Below are 17,900 nucleotides of genomic sequence, written 5' to 3' on the forward strand. Positions count from 1 at the left end.
GAAAAGTTCAAGGAGTACAAGGCTAAAGTTGAGAATTCATTAAGTAAAACAATTAAGATATTTCGAGCTGATCGAGGTGGAGAGTATTTGGGTTTGAGATTTCAAGACTATTTGATAAAATATGGAATCGAATCCCAACTCTTTGCACTTGGTTCATCTTAGCAAAATGGTGTATCAGAAAGGAGAAATAGAACCGTGTTGGACATGGATTGGTCTATGATGAGTTATGCTCATTTACCTGATTCATTTTAGGGTTATCTAGTACAGACTGCAACATATATTTTGAATCGTGTTCCATCCTAGAGTGTTTCTGAAATACCTTTGGAATTATGGAATGGTCGTAAAGATAGTTCACGCTATTTTTGGATTTAGGGTTATCCAGAACACGTGCTTGAGGCTAATCCTAAGAAATTGGAACCCCATTTAGAACGATGCCTATTTGTAAGCTACCCCAAGGGAATGAGAGGTGGTTACTTCTACGATCCTAAAGATAATAAAGTGTTTGTATCGAAAAATGCTACATTTTTAGAAGAGGACCACATTAGGGAGCATAAGTCATACAGTAAAATAGTATTAAATGAGATTTCTAATGAAACTACTGAAACTTCAACAAGAGTTTTTGAAGAATCTAGTACATCAACAAGAGTTGTTGGTCGGTTCATCTAGTCAGTCACATCCACCTCAAGCTTTAAGGGAGCCTTGATATAGTGGGAGGGCTGCGAATCCACCTATTCGTTATATGATTTTAATTGAAAGCCTGACCATCATATTAGATAGCGATGTTGAAGATCCATTGTCCTATAAATAAGCAATGGAAGATGTGAATAAAGGTGAACGGGTTAAAGCAGTGGATCTTGAAATAGAGTCTATGTATTTAAATTCAGTCTGTGATCTTGTAAGTCAACTTGATGAGGTTAAACCTATAAGTTACAAGTAGATCTACAAGAGGAAAAGAGGTGCAGATGGTAAGGTTTAGACCTTTAAAGCTAGATTAGTGGCAAAGGGTTATACCTAACGTAAAGGAGTTGACTATGAGGAAACTTTCTAACCTGTTTCCATGTTAAAGTCTATCCAGATACTTCTATCCATTGTTGCATATTATAATATGAGATTTGGCAAATGGACGTCAAGACTGCCTTTCTGAATGATAATCTTGAGGAGATCATTTATATGCAACAACCAGAGGGATACATTTCCTAAGGTCAATAGAAAAAGATTTGCAAGCCAAATCGCTCCATTTATAAACTAAAATAGGCTTCTCAATCTTAGAATATAAGATTTGATATTGTGATCAATTCTTATGATTTTGATCAGAATGTTGATAAGCCTTGTGTTTACAAGCAAACCAGCAACAGTTCAGTAACTTTCTTAGTATTATATGTGGATTATATCTTACTCATTGGAAATGAAGTAGGTCTACTGATTGATATAAAATAGTGGTTAGCGGCCCAATTTCAAATGAAAGATTTAGGAAAGGCATAGTTTATTCTAGGGATCCATATTTTCAGGGATCGTAAGAACAAAAGGTTGGCCTTGTCTCAAGCATCATATATCGACAAGATACTTGTCAAATATTTAATGTAGAATTTCAAGAGAGGTTTATTACCTTTCAGGCATGGAATTATCTTGTTTAAGGAACAATGTTCTAAGACATCTCAAAAGGTTGAGGAGATGAGACAGGTCCCCTATACATCGGCTGTTGGCAGCCTAATATATGTAATATTATGTACTAAACCTAACATTTGCTATGCATTGAGGATAGTTAGTAAATATCAGTCTAATCCAAAATTAAATTACTAGACAGTTATTAAAACCATCCTCGAGTATCTTCGGAGAACAATGGACTACATGCTTATGTATGGGTCTAAAGATTTGTTCCTTACAAGATACATTGACTCTGATTTTTAATTGACTGGGATTCTAGGAAATCTATGTCAGGATTAGTGTTCACTCTTAATGGAAGAGTTGTTCTGAAGAAGCACAAAGCAAGGTTGCATTATTGACTCTACCATGCAGGTAGAGTATGTAGCGGCTTGTGAAGCTACCAAGGAGGCTGTATAGCTTAGAAATTTTTTTACTGATCTAGAAGTTGTTCCAGACATGTCAAAGCTCATCACCCTTTATTGTGATAATAGTGGAGCTATGGCAAATTCCAGCGAGCCTAGAAGCTACAAGTGTGGAAAACATATAGAGCAAAAATATCATTTCATTCGGGAGATTGTGCATCGAAGGGACGTGATCATCACGAAGGTCACTTCCAAGCATAATGTTTCTGATCCATTTACAAAGACTCTCACGACTAAAATGTTTGAGGGTCACCTAAAGAGTCTAGGTCTACGAGACATGTCGCATCTAGTCTAGGGCAAATGGGAGATTTTACTGGACACGTAGTGTATGTCCTAGTTTCTTGTTTTTGTGTACTATACTAGTTTGTACTTTATATTTGTACACCCCGCTAACTTTAGGACAAGTGGAAGATTGTAGGAGTTGATGCATTAGATCTCGTGGTCTTGTAGTTTGTAAATTGTATTTGTACAAACATATTATTTATTTAATAAAATAAGTGTTATTTTATTTGACATTTAGTTGCATTAACCTAAAACCAATAAACTAAGATCCAAGGTTATTGGATGTAACTTAAACATGTATGTGGAGACATATAGTTAGGTTATGTTTAAATAATAACCTGAACGGTCTGTAGTAGATGGATAAGGTTGGGTACCTTATTCTTATGATACTACAGATACAACCCACTTTATAATTGTTACAATCATTGTAAAGTGTTACAAATGATTTAATCCTGATCATTCATGTAGAGACATACAAGCGAGGTTATTCTATACAAAGAGTTTGTATAATACCGGACCACGAAATGATTAGTCTCTCTTTATAACATCGTTGTTAAAAGAGACTTACATTTCACCAAGATAACTATAGATGACTTAATCTTAATCCTGAGTAAATTGTGATCTGCATTGGGTGAGCGCGGTCAGATTCATCGACTCAATATGCCTACCATTTTAGAGATTCTTCTGATTGGGGAGCTGGGAACACAGTTACACGGGTTAGTAAATAAATTACTCCCTTAAGAGCTGATTCTGGGTCTTGAACAATTGGCACCACACCTCTCCTAGCCTGAGAAGAGTTCGGTTATAGTTGGACTTTGACTGATTGTTCATTAGAGAGATCAGTGATACTTAAGAAGTTAGATGTAACTATAGGGGTAAAATGGTAATTTTGACCCAACTGTACTTACGAGTAATTTGTGAAGGGTCTACACACAGTTGATTGGTTATATCTAATGGACATTGAAATATATCTATAGTGTGAATAGTGCAGCTGTCATTCTTTGATGGAACGACCGATAGTTAATGAAGGTTGATTAATTTAATTAAAGAGTTCAATTAATTAATCAAGTATCATTGGAACTTCAATTTATAGGTCCAAAAAGTCCACTTGTTAGCTCAATAAAGATTAATAATAATTAAATTAATTTTGGATTAATTTGAATTGTTTAAATTAATTAAAGGGAATTAATTGTTTAAGATACAATTAATATAATGTATATTATATCTATAATATAAAGTTTTAATGAGAGAAATAAATATTTAAATATGATTCAAATATTAATTATATGAATATGATTCATATAAAAACTATAAGTTAAAATTAATTTGAGTAGATTCATATTAATACTATGAGTTATATGAGATAATAATGAACTATAAGTTATATTATATGTGATATAATATAAACTATAGGTTATATGTTATTGCGATATAACATATGATTTTTGTTGGTTTACAGAAACATGCAGCGGAAGGAAACAGAATCATTAAACATTCTAATTCCTCAATTTTGACATCAAAATAAGCATGTTCATTGGGTACCAAGAGGGTTTCATTACATACTTTTGAAGATCCTCTTCAAACTCGAAATTCAGCTGCAATCTACTCCAATTGAAGTCGTAGACCACCACTAGAGCTTCCCTACTATTCTCTAGGAGTCTTAGATTGAGTTGTGGGACTCAAAACAAGGTTGAACTTAGGAAAATTGGAGGAGAGGTTTTTTGGTTTTTCAGTTTGTTGAAGAATAACTTCTTCAACTTTCAAAAACTTAGCAATTCAGCAATTGCATGTCCTTTTCAACTGAATCCCATTTGTATTTTAAACCATCAACCCATGCTTTGAAGTCTTCATCCCATGAAGACACCACCTATTTGGTGGAATTAGTGGATTATGGTGATTAAGGTACTTTGAAATTGAGTGGAAAAATCCCACTTTGTGGATTTTTCTAAATTTTCAATTTTTTCTATTTTGAATTTTGAATTTCAATTTCAATTTCAAAATAAAAATCAATTTTCAATCTTAATTCTTTAATTAAAATTGAAATTTTATTAATTTTACAAAAAATTACTTCAATAATTATTTTTTCAAATAAAATTAATAATTAATAATTAATTAAATAATTTAATTAATTCTATTAATTTAACATCAAATATTAAATTAATTTGTCACCAAATCCATCACCATGAATCCCTATTCATGAAATTAATATTTAAATCATAATTATATATAATCGATTCTCTAGTTACGTTTAATTCCAAAATTAAACGTGTAATTATATCACATGTAATTACTAATTCCCTTAATTCGAATTTGAACATTTCAAATCAACTTATCACGTTATTCTAAGGCTAATTCGTCTGTGAGCTAGTAGGGAGACCTAATGGACCTACAGATCATGGGCTCCAATGATCCGAGGTTAATTAGCTAAACTCTTTACACTGAATTAACCCTCATTCGTTAACTACCGGGTCATTCCACTAAAGTTCAGTAGTTGCACTCTCCTTACTGTAGATATATTGTGTCCACTTGATATAACCATAATTAGTAAGTTAACCCTTCACAGGTTATTCGTAATAACGGCTGGGTCAAATGACTGTTTTATCCACGAGATTACCTCTTGTTTCTTAAGTTCCACTGATCTTCTAATGAACAATTTGTTTGTAATTCAATCAACAAACATAATCCTTCTCGGGCCAATGAGAGGATGGAGCCTCTTGTTCAAGACTCGGAATCAGTACTTAAGGGAATAACTTCTCTACTAGGAGTGAATTCCATCTTGCACTCTATATCTCTAGTTATCTAACCGGTCTTACTTCTGAAATAGGAGGCTTATTGAGCCGGCGCTGTGGAGCCAACCCTCACCTATGAAAATCTAAGGATAATCCCAAATAAACAGAAGTTCATAGTTAGTTCAGGATTAAGTTAAGTTACCTAGGTCATCGTTATGAAATAGTCAGTCTTCAACAGTAAACAGCGTTATAAAGTAAGAGTGACTTATTTCTTGGTTCGATCTTAGGTAAACTCATTGCACAGGACACCCCTACTTCTCATGTCATTACATGAACGAATCAGGATCACTTTTTTTGTAGCACTTTACAACTCCTTGTAACAACTACAGAGTGGGCCGCATCCGATAGTGTTACCAGAATAAGGCACCCAACTATTCGTATACTATAGATTATTTTGACTATTTACTCGAACCTGATCTACTTTTATGTCTCCACATAAAGTTCAAGTACTTCATATAGTCATGGATCTTTTAGTTTATTGGATTTATTTCTAAAACGAAATAAGTAATTCATATATTCAATAACAACTTTATTGATTTACAGAATAAGTTTATTGTTTACAAACCACGACTTTTAGGACATAAAACCTAACAGGTTTTATATGGTATATATTAAATTATTTAATATATATTATTATTTAAAATTTAATTTTGAATTTTGAAAATTAAAAAAAGGGCGAGGGAGTTATAACCCTTTTTTCTCTCATATACGTGAAACACAAAGTGGGAGTTTAAGTTCAACTTTATAATCTTCTTCATCCATCTTCCTCCCTGTCTCTCTGTATGTGTAATTCTCTCAGCCAAAAAAACTCATCCCTTCACCAAAATTAACCAACAGAAGCCCACACCTCTCTGCTGGTTCTCATCGTGAGAAGAACTTGGGCTCGCTTGTGGTGGTGTCTCCTTGTTGTTGTTCGTGTGTTTGTGTTGTTGTGAATGAGTGAAGAAGAGAAGATCGGTCGGTGATCTTACCATGGAGAGGAATCATGAAGAAGTGTTCTTTTAGAGTATGTATCTCTAGATCCCTTCTCCTCTCTATATTCTTCCAATAGAAGCATGCTTAAGATTTAATTGGTTTATCCTATTAGTTTCCGTTCTCTACATTGTAATGTTCTATAAAATAAAATTAGTGACATAACGCATTCAATTGCTTCCGCTTCGCCAAATTCAAATCCCTCTTCACTACGATTATCCTGCGAAATGTTAATTTCTTCAATTAACGGCGTTATAAGGAGAGACTAATCATTTCACAGTTCAGTCTTATACAAACTTTTTGTATAGGATACCCTCATATCGTTTGTAACACTTTACAACTCTTGTAAACAATTACAAAGTGGGTTGTATCCTTAGTGTCACGAGAATAATGCATCCAACCTTATCCATATAATACAGACAATTTAGGTTATTACATGAACATTATCCACATGTCAACCATATACATGTTTAAATTACATAAAATAACCTTGGATATTTTAGTTTATTGGATTAAGTTAATGCAATCAAATTTTGAATAATAACACCTTATTTATTAAATAAATAATTCATATACAAAATTTACAAACTAGAAGAACCACGAAATTTAGGGCACCAACGCTAACAATGACAATTAAGATATATTGTCTATAATAGCAAGTCACGACATAATATTAGACATATGCCTAATTCAATAAGGCAATTGCTCTCTAATAGAATAATTTCCATTGATTATGTGAAATCAAAAGAGAATATTGCAGATCCTTTGATAAAAGGATTGTCAAAAGAGCAAGTTACATATACATTGAGGGAAATGAGACTAAAGCTTATGAAATGAGTTATCTGGTGGTAATCTAACTTAGTGAACTGGAGATCCCAAGGTCTAAGTTTAATATACAAACTAGTTGGATAATTCATAGTTGACACAATAAGAAACTTATAGTTTATTCCCACTTTTATGATGTTGTAGAGCGTATGATCTGCTGATGTTAAGGTCATGTTGATATCTTGTTGGAGGAGTAATGACAAAATACTCTTAATTAATATTACCTGTGTGAGAATAGAAGTGGGGTCGTTTCTATGTAGGGAAGACAACGGGACCGGGTCGGGGCGGGGATACATTCCCCATCCCTGTCTCTATGGGATTTTAATCCTCATCCCCGCCCCATTCCCCGTTTTGAGGGAGTTGGGGTCGAGGTTGGAGAATCCTTTTCGGAGATTCGGGTCCCTTTGAGGAAAAATCTCTGTTTTTTATTTTATTATTTTTATTATTTAAAATTAACTCAATTTAGTATTTACATTGAAATTATAGATTTTATGTAAGAAGTTAGTATTATTATTACATATAGTTATTTTAATTAATAACTAAAAAAAATATTTTAGTGCTTTTTATTATAAATTTAATAAGAATTTAATTTATTAAATTAAAAAATTAAAATTAGAAAAAAAATTAACTAATAGTAGCAGAAAACTAAAAAAACAGTAATTCGTGGCGGGACGAGTGTCAAGGATGGGGTGGGAATCCCCCCACCCCCAACCGAAATCTAATTTAAATCTCTGGTTTGACCCCCGTACTCGATCAAATAAGGGATTCCCATCCTAATCGGGTCGAGGACTCGACCCTACAAAGAATTTTATCATCCCTACTTCTATGAGAACTTTTCAAATGGTTTATGTTCTCTAAAGTTCTCATAAATTTAGGATCTTGTCTAGGACCAAAATGGATGCAAACGTATAAAACTCAAAGACACAGGATGGGTTGAAAGTGGTATATATTGTCTCAATCTGCAAATAAAAAGGATAGTCCCAAAGCTTAGTCTCAATAATATTTCTTTGGTAAATTTGATGGATATTCACTAAGGAAGGTTCAAGTCTTGAAGACACCTCTGCATATTCACTAAGCTTAGTCTTAGTTGGTCCTATTCCTGCATGTATTAAATTTTTGTATCGATATGTTGAAAAACTTTCCAAGCATGATGCACTGAGGGTGCCTTTTAGTGATTGAGTCTTCGAAATAGGGAAAATAGTTTTTCTTATACCAGAGGATGTCTTGAAATTGTGTGGAATGGTGAAAATTTTAAATTCATGATTATTAGTCTACATTGGGTAAGTGATATATTTGATTATTTTATATGTGTAACTATTAAAGGAATAGAAATATTGAATCTGTTCAATGTGTATATAGGTTTCTTTGAAAATATTTTGAAGGGTCAGAGTATTGAATATCTTTAAAGTAGTTGACCCGAACAAAATCTCACCTTATTCTGGGACATCGACCAGTTGAGAAAGGACTCTATCAATGACCTTCTTAAGTCAACTATGAAAAATGGTGCTCATTACATACAATCTGGGTAAAGTTTACATTGTTATATATAAGTTGGATTTTTATGTAACTTTTGATAAAAATGTAATCATACTCATTTTAATTTCTTCTGATAAGGGTCATTGGATATTGTGTATTGTTAATGTACATGCAAATACAATATATATTGTGGACTCACTACACTCTAACAAGCTGGATGATCGGAAAAATGTTGTAAATATGTAAGTTTGAAAAATATTGTATTAATATAGACTGATTTTCTATTCTTTAGATTTGTTAAAAGGTTTGCCATCTTCTTGTCTTTTATTTAGGACAATGAAAATGTATATGACTCAAAGTACTCATCGAATACAAACACATGCCAAAACTACATGGCTCCCCATGAAGGTAAATAAAATTGAGCTATAATCAATAAGCTATTATTACATATATAAAAAAATCTGAATTATTATTATTTATTTCTATGTTTCAGTGCACTCGCCAAAAAGGTTATATGAAATGTGGGTATTATGTGATAAAGTTCATGAGAAAGGTTTTACATCATCCAAACACTCCTATTAATTCCCTTGTATGTCACAATTTTAACTTTTTTTACATATTGCGAACTAGTTTACATGTAATTTATTGTAATATTTGTTATTTATTTTATTTGATGTAGTTTAATACTAAGAAACATTTTACCCAAGAAGAATTCGATGAGGTCCGAGTTGAATGAGTGGAGCATGTATCATACTATACTTGATCGAATTGCAAGGTTTGACTTTTCCTCAGAACTTTTGGTATCACTTAGGAATTTTGTGTAACTTTGTTTGGTTGTAAAGTAGTTGGAGATTTTTCTTGAAAGTTTAGTAGATCATAGGCATTGTGTAGTTTTGAAACATATTGTGTAACATTGCCTATTGTCAAGCTGTTGGAGAGGTCTTTTCAAATTTTGGTAGATCTTAGGCATTTTCTATAGGTTTGAAATATATTGTGGACGTAGCTCTTTATTGAGTTAGTTCTTTATTGAAACCCAATTGTAAATTGATGAATATTGAAATGATACGACAAATTGTATTATCTGGAAGTTTGTCTCTATTCTGCTAAATATTTTTGTGAAAATTAATTGAAATAGGGACTGATAATGATTAGTATTATAATAATAGATTATATAGGATTTGAGTTCCATATTTTGCTAATATAATTGTTACAGATTATAGTAGATATGATGTTAGTTATTAAGTGATATCATAGTATATAACAATAACAACTATTAAACGTTATCTAAACAAAACATCTTCGATTAGTATCAATGTCAGTTTCCAAATGTCATTCATTATACATAACATGTCGGTTACAAGTTGACATCGTAACATACCGCCATCATATATGTATGATGGCATGGGTATGATGTCGGTTACAAACTGACTTCATAACAAACCGCTATCGTATATGTATGATGGCATGAGTATGATGTTAGTTCCTAATCGACATATAAATAACCGCCATCTTATATATGATGGTGGAAGTTTTGGATGACGATTAACTGCCATCGTAATCTACGATGTCACTGGATACGATGACTGTGTGTAATTTGCCATCATGACAGCTTAGAACTGACATTTAAAGCCAAAATTGTTGTAGTGATAGCTTGTATGTTTGCTCTCGATGATTTTTGTTTGATTTTTCTCACTTGCTTCTATGGGAGATTATTGGATATTTATAGTGAAAGAAAGTGAAACATTTAAATATTGAAACATAAAAAAATTAATTTAATTATATAGAAATTCATTGTTAGAATCTTTCAAATTGGATTGAAACTTCAAATTAAATGATGTTTCATGTACAAATTTAACATATATGAAAGTTAAATTTGTAGTTTTTTCGATTTGAATGAGTTATGTTTGATTTTGGTCAAGTAATAACTCAAATGAGTTAAATTTTACAAATTTTAATTTTTGTATTTATTTGATTTTATTTTGTATTGTGGAGAATTACTAAGTTACTAACATATAAATAGAAACTTGTTTTTTCATTTGTTGTATCTCATTCCAAATTGAAAAGTTCTCTCATTTCTCTCTTTCTTTTGATGTCAAGTTGAGTTGAGAGCAAGTATCCAAAAGTTTTTTTTCATATTTGAGTAATTTGAGGTTACGATTCTATTGAAGTTGGTTGTTGTATTTTGTTGAAACGATCATCATAATCTTCTTAGAGCTCGTACAGAATGAATAATTATCTTCAGGATAGTTTATCAGAAGAATGCCTCGACTACCTATAGACATCTCCAATAATATCTTGAGCTTGTTAGTTATTCGATTCATACGCCTTGTTATATTATTTGACTTACTTTTGGGTTTGAATATTAATATTATATTCGATGTGTATACTATATCTAATTAAGGTATAATCAATTTGCTAGGACATTTAGTTTATATATATATATATATATCATTTCTCTCAACAAATATAGTCATACTAATTCAAATTTCAAGATGTACGACTCTGATTTGACTCTAATTGCAAATTTGCAAGTGGCTATTTTGCTCATTTCTCTCCCTCTCTCTTTAATATATATGTCATCAATTATGATGTAGTTATTTGTTTATTTATTATCTAAATTGTACTTGATTTGTCTATATGATAATTTTGTAATTCCATATATGCCCCTTCATTAATTTTAGGATAAATTACAAAAATCACCACTAAAATATAGCGGTAGTTACAAATACACCCTTAAATTTTCAATAGTAGAAATTGAACCCTCACGCTTATACAAGTGTTAATATCGGATCATCAAACTTACAATAATGGTAGAAATTCGACCTTTAAATGATAGAATTTGATCTCTCAAACTAATACATTTATTACAATTTCTACATCTATGTAAGTTTGAGAGTTCAATTTTAATAGTGGTATAAATTTGAGGGTATAATTATAACTACCACCATATTTTATGGGGCAGTTTTCATAAATATTTTATTACCTATCATATGATCATGACATTTTTTTTCAACCAAATATTTGCCTTCTCGTAATGAAGTGAAGAAGAATAAGAGTATTTGACTTCAATATTGATAATATAAGTATTTATGTCCAATTGAGTTTTGTGCTGGTTTTGACAACTAAATAATTCTTTATACAAAGGAAATAATGCATATTGTTGTCAATTGTCATGGATATGATTGAAATGTAAATGGTTATAACTTCTAAGTTCTACACGAACAAAAACGATGAAGTAGTAAAATGAAAGATATAATGCGTTATTTCTTCTGGAGAGGGGTTGAGAGACGAGTTTATATAGCTGATTATAAAATTATAAAATGGGTAAAATTGTTAATTCGGAGCGCCCAACTATATATTAACTCAATTCATATGCAACCAAATTTTTGCATTATTCGAGTCAGATGAGATTTATTTTAAGGTAATTATAATTGATAGCATTTTTAGAAATAATAATCACGTTATAACATTATTTAAAAAAAAATTGCAAATATAGACAAGTCTATCAGCGATAGACTTCTATCGTTGATAGACTCTTACCAGTGATATGGTCTATTACTGATAGACTCCTACCAATAATATGGTTTATCACTAATAGACTATTTAAATTTGGTCATATTTGCAATTTTTTTACATTATGTTATATCTGTTAATATCTTGGGTCTAATATCTATATTTGCAACGGTCCCAAATAGAAAAATAAGGGAAATTATTTATACAAAATAATAAAATTTAATTTTCTTTGATAGAGGTTGACTAATAAATAGAAACTGATAGAAGTCTATCATTGATATTATGTTAGATACTGATAGAAGTCTATTAGTGTCTATCGATATTTTTTTTTTAATATTGTTGTAAAAAATTTGACATTTTTCAATCGATGAAAAATTTTAAAAGAAACAATTGGATGTGTGTATAAAAAAATTTTTTAAAAGAAAAAAAAGATATATATGTATAATATTTAATTAAAGACAGTATTTAAGAATTGGCCACAAAAACCAATAAGATTTTCTAGCTAAAACTTTAGACAATGCAATACCTAAAATATGGTTATCAAAAGAGTATGCATTTGCTTTCCACCAAATTTTAAAAAAAAATCCAAAATTATGGTGATTAATTATCTTCCACAATGCTACACATTTTGAAATGAACTATAATTATGACTTTTTAATATTAAGACCCCACATTTTTAAGAAGGATACGACAACCTAATGGAGCTATCAGCCAAATATATTTGAAAACAAAGGAAAAAAACAAGGTTTTATTTAGTAGGTACTTTTTGAAAATGAAAAATAGTTCATGGTTGAGATTTCACTATCAAAATATATAACAACAAATGAAACAACGATCTTAACTATACAATATCATTTAAAATTTGCATTAATAACGGAGGCTATTAATTAAATTTTCTTTTAAATGAAAGGTCGTACCATCAACTAAATAAAAATATTATCTATTATGCTTTCAAATATAATGAAAATATATCTTATGAGATCAATCCTTTTGTCTCATTGAGGTTGAATTTAGAAGTTGGTTTGGAATAATTCGTCGTTGGGTAAAATTGTTAGACAAATTACATGTAGGTGACATTTAATTTATGAAGATACATAAATAAATCCATAATATAAAACCGCCTATATATACATATATTTCAAATTTTATAATTATTTACAAATTAAAAAATTAGTTAAATTAACTTAAAGTATTTCTAAACATTATATAATCGATCCAAATAAACGTGAAGTGCTTTACAAGGATGAGCTTAAAAGAAAGATGAATTATATAATTTGTTATTGGAGCGGTGAAGAAAATGATATAAGGAAGTGAAAGTGATTGGCATGTGATTTTGTTCCTTAATTTAACCTTATCAACAAATTTCAGCTCTCTCTGTCCCTTCAATTTCTCAACCTGACGTTCATAAACCATGTGCCTTCTACAAATTACAATTCCCCTCTCTCTAGGTTCAAACTTTTTTTTATAAAATTTCCTTATTAAAAAATATATTTTGTTTCAGAAATAAAGCTTCATTTGATAATCATTTATATCCTATTTGATAACTATTTTATTTTTTATTTTTATTTTTAAAAATTAATCTTATAGATATAAACTATCACCAAATTTCTTCATTTGTTGTCTACTAACCACCAATTGTTTAAAAAACAAAGCTAAATTTTGAGAACTAAAAAAGTAACTTTTAAAAAGTTGTTTTTGTTTTTGGAATTTGGCTAAAAAATTCAATACTTAATAAAGATGCAACTTATGGTAAGAAACATAGATGATATAGGCTTAATTTAAAAAAAAAAAAATGGTTACCATTTTTTTGTTTTGATTTTTGAAAATAGTGATTGTTATGTCTCACGATTTTTAATTTTTAATTTTTAATGTTTTGTTTTGGTTTTTATATTTCATATAAAGATTTAAATTTTTTAGTCAAATTTTCAAAGACAAAAACATGTTTTTAAAAATTATTTTTTTCTAAATTTTCAATTCTTGTCTTTTAAGATTTTCAAAACGTTCTTAAAAGGTAGATACCAAAATAAAATAAACGAAAGGTTAAAAATAGTGTTCATAGACTTTGCTTAAATATTTTGTTGTTTTTTCTATGTTTTTATGAAATAAATAAAATAAATCTCTGAAAATTTCGATTGAATTAGAAATAATACATAGCATGATTAAACGATAGATAATTTATTAATACTATGCCATTAAGTCAAATATTTAGTAGAAAAATCTGAATAAGTCAATATAAAGATATGATTCATTGAAATAATAATTAAGGAAGAGTAAATGTTTGGAATTGGAATTAAAATGGAAAATAAATATTTGTCGAAAAAGATGGGAAGAGAGAGCGAGAGAGAATAGAAAAAAAATATTAATGTTGGGAAGGGAAAACCAAAATTACGGCAAATATTACGTAAAGAAAAATGGGGAAATGAAGGATAAGGAGTGGCACGTGCGAAAATGGTGGACTGTTTTGGGGCGTAAGATGGGACATCGGGAATCAGACATTCAACGCCTAAATAACCTCCATCAACGGCTTCACTAACTGACCTCTTCTTTCACATCCTAACCAAATTTAATAACCTTAATTCTCCCTTATACCAAAAAAATATGATTTAATTTTTTTAATACAATTATTTTTATAAAACTTATTTGGATCTTTGTTATTAATATTATTTTTATACCGTCCATTTTTAAATTTGGCACCAACTCTCAAGAAGAAGTGAATAGGATGTAGATGTATCATTACATTGTATCTACATATATTTATATATAGAGAAAAGTTAAAGATTTTAAAGTTTTTATATATAATAATACTTCTTTAAAATTTTAAGATTGAAATATTATATACTAATTATGACCCCAAAAATAAATAAATAAATTTGATGCAAAATTCAAAATTCAGTCAGAGTTATATCTCCAATTGAAAATTTGAAAGAAGAGAAGAAATTTGAAGGAAGAAAAAAAATAGTAAAAATAGGTAATTAAGTCAGCAGAAAGAAAGAAGAGTAGAAAATGGAAGGGAGAAATTGAGAAAAATGAAATAACCAAGTGGGGAAGGGAAGCTGTGGAGTCGAAGGATAATATGCTTGCTTTGGACGAACCTCCTTCAACCCATTTTATTTATTTTATTATTTTTTTTCTCGAGGCAACCGAATTGAATAAAATCAACACTGCTTTTGAATTCATACTCTCTATCTCATATAGTATTATTTAAGAAAAATAAAAATGTCACATTTTGATTGAGTGCTAATCGGACTTCACAAAAGATGGGTGTAGCCCAACAACAGTTTTTTCTCTCTTAATAATTGTTGGATGTGGATTTAAAATTTTACTTGTTCCTTGATAATCATTATATATATATTTTGCAATTTCCCGCATACATTATCTCAATGGTATAAAATTGTCAATGAAATTGTGGCACTGTCCCAAAATAATTTTATCCCTTTTTAGTCAAATTAAACTTGTGAGTCTAGATTTTCTTTTGATAAAATAAAGTGTATACTGGGTGTATATGTATGATAATTTTGAGGAGTGCTGTTACAATGGGGAGGATAGTTTTACATAAAATAAAATAAAATAAATTGCAAGCAAAAGTATTTCAAATTTATATTTAATAGTTATTAAAGAACCGGTAGATTTTCAAATCTATATTTAACAAATATTAAGAAATAAGCACATTTGTAGCGAGTTTATTGAATAACTTTTGGATTGGTATACCTTAATTATTCAGGTTTAGAATGACAAGTACTTAACGTTGTGTATAGAGATCATACATACGTGGAGTATTGAGAGTGAATTGAGGGAAAATATAATGAATATTTTATTTTTATGTCCATATTCTAAAAGGGAAAAATGTATAGGGAGAGTTGAGGAGTAAATCAAAACAAATGTCGAAATTAAAATCAAATCATCATCCGCCGAAAATGTTGCCTTGATTGTTCCCTAAGAAAATACAAATCCCATAATGTGAATATATATATATATATATATATTTAATAATTGAAAGTAATTGATGACGAACTATAATTGGATGGAAAGGTAGGGAGTTCTCTATAAATAGGTCCAAACTCTTGTTCCACTAAATCCACTCCACAGGGTTGTAGTTACAGTTAAATTTGCATAGCATATCTTAAATTAAAAATTGTAATGGGACATTTCCTTTTCTTTGTCGCCATTCTCTCTGTTTCAGTTACCCCTTCCTTTTGCTTTCATCCAAAATCCTTCAATGTTTCCAAGTATCAGTCCTATGACTTAGATTGGTCCTCGGCTGTGGCCACCTGGTATGGTCCCGCTGACGGTGCCGGAAGCGATGGTATTGCTGCACTGCTATATCACTTGTCACAACTAGCTGACTCTTTAAAAACATTTAAGTCTTAATAAGTTCAGTTGAACTATATATAACTCGTAATATTGCTTTTTAGGAGGCTCGTGTGGGTATGGAAAAGCGGTGGAGCAACCGCCATTTTCGTCGTTAATTGCGGCGGGAGGCCCTTCTTTGTACAAATCTGGCAAAGCTTGTGGAGCTTGTTATCAGGTGAAGTGCTCTGGAGAAGGCGCGTGCTCAGGGAATCCAGTGACGGTGGTTATAACTGATAGTTGTCCCGGCGGCTCCTGTGCTTCTGACTCCGTCCACTTTGACCTAAGCGGCACTGCTTTTGGTGCTATGGCTGCAACTGGCCGGGCCGATGAACTTCGCAGTCTCGGTGTTTTGCACATACAACATAAAAGGTAAACATAAATAAATCAAATTTCAAATTACCTTCTGCTTTGGTACTATGTTAAATCATTTTTTACGAGATAGGGTGGAATGCAATTATCCGGGAACGTCGATCAACTTCATCGTGGACTCAGGGTCGAACTCAAACTATTTCGCAGCTCTGATAGAATATGAAGATGGAGATGGGGAGCTTGGTTCAGTGGAGCTGAAACAGGCGGTGGACTCGTACTCATGGATTCCAATGAAGCAGTCATGGGGTGCAGTTTGGAAACTGGACTATGGCTCAGCCCTTCAAGCTCCCTTCTCCCTCAGACTCACCGCCCTCGACTCCGGTAAGACCGTGGTCGCTAACAACGTGATTCCCGCCGGGTGGCAGCCTGGGCAGAGTTATAGATCAGTGGTCAACTTCGATACTTAATTAATTAATAAATATAAGTTGAGAGTTTAATTATGAGATTAGTAGAATGAAATTAAAGAAAGTTGGGGGAGCTGTGTTGTTTGTAATAACAGAGCAGTAAATCAGTTATAGTAATATTAACTACTAGGTATGAGTATGAGAGAGGCTAATTATATAGTATAAGGAAAATATGCCATGAACCGAAAGGCAACTTAATCAGTAGAGATTAAAGACTTTCTGGGTTCCTGCTGTTACATGGGTTATGTGGAAATAAATATGGTCATTTGACTTGATCTTAATTCTTAATCATACTTAGTTATATATACATTTATATATTCCCATTTGGTTTATTGACCTTATAATACACTTTTTGGTTATATTGAGACCAACCGATATGGGAAAATTAAAGCACATTGCATGTAGAACCAAAACTTTTAATTTGACTTATATTTTTTACAAAAAAGGAAAAAAGAAAAGCTTTAATTTGACTAAATTTAAAGTTTGTCGTTAATTTATTGTGACTAACACATTGGTCTAAACACATTGGTCTTTATTTATCATATTTGATGAATTTGTAGATCTCTCATTAGGCATTTTTTCAAGAAAATAAATTATAACAATATATAAAAATCATGTGGAGGCCAAAGTGGTATCAATAAACTGTGCACATAAACGAACTGGATGAGAGTAGTACTAAGTTGATGACCACTTAAAATTTCAAAAGTGCCATATTGTAATCTATTAGAAAAATGTTTAATTATAAAAAATGTCTTTAAACTTTGTACTTTGGATAAAAAAATATCCTTGAATTTTTAAAAGTGTTAAAAATACCTTTAAATTTTTAAAAGAAGAGTTAAAAAAATACCATTGTC

General features: G+C 30.8%; 1 protein-coding gene across 1 annotated transcript; it reads left to right on the top strand.

Annotated features, from left to right (window-relative positions):
* Positions 1-15,936: 15,936 nt before the first annotated feature.
* On the top strand, positions 15,937-17,321 carry LOC120069123 (putative expansin-B2). The gene is made up of 3 exons (XM_039020812.2): positions 15,937-16,226; positions 16,336-16,642; positions 16,716-17,321. Exons 1-3 carry the CDS (start codon positions 16,061-16,063, stop codon positions 17,047-17,049), a joined length of 807 nt encoding a protein of 268 aa, XP_038876740.1. The 5' UTR covers positions 15,937-16,060; the 3' UTR covers positions 17,050-17,321.
* The last annotated feature ends 579 nt before the right edge of the window (positions 17,322-17,900 follow it).

This window comes from Benincasa hispida, chromosome 1, assembly GCF_027475165.1.
Source record: "Benincasa hispida cultivar pf3 chromosome 1, pf3_genome.v1.1, whole genome shotgun sequence".
Taxonomy (NCBI): Eukaryota; Viridiplantae; Streptophyta; class Magnoliopsida; order Cucurbitales; family Cucurbitaceae; genus Benincasa; species Benincasa hispida.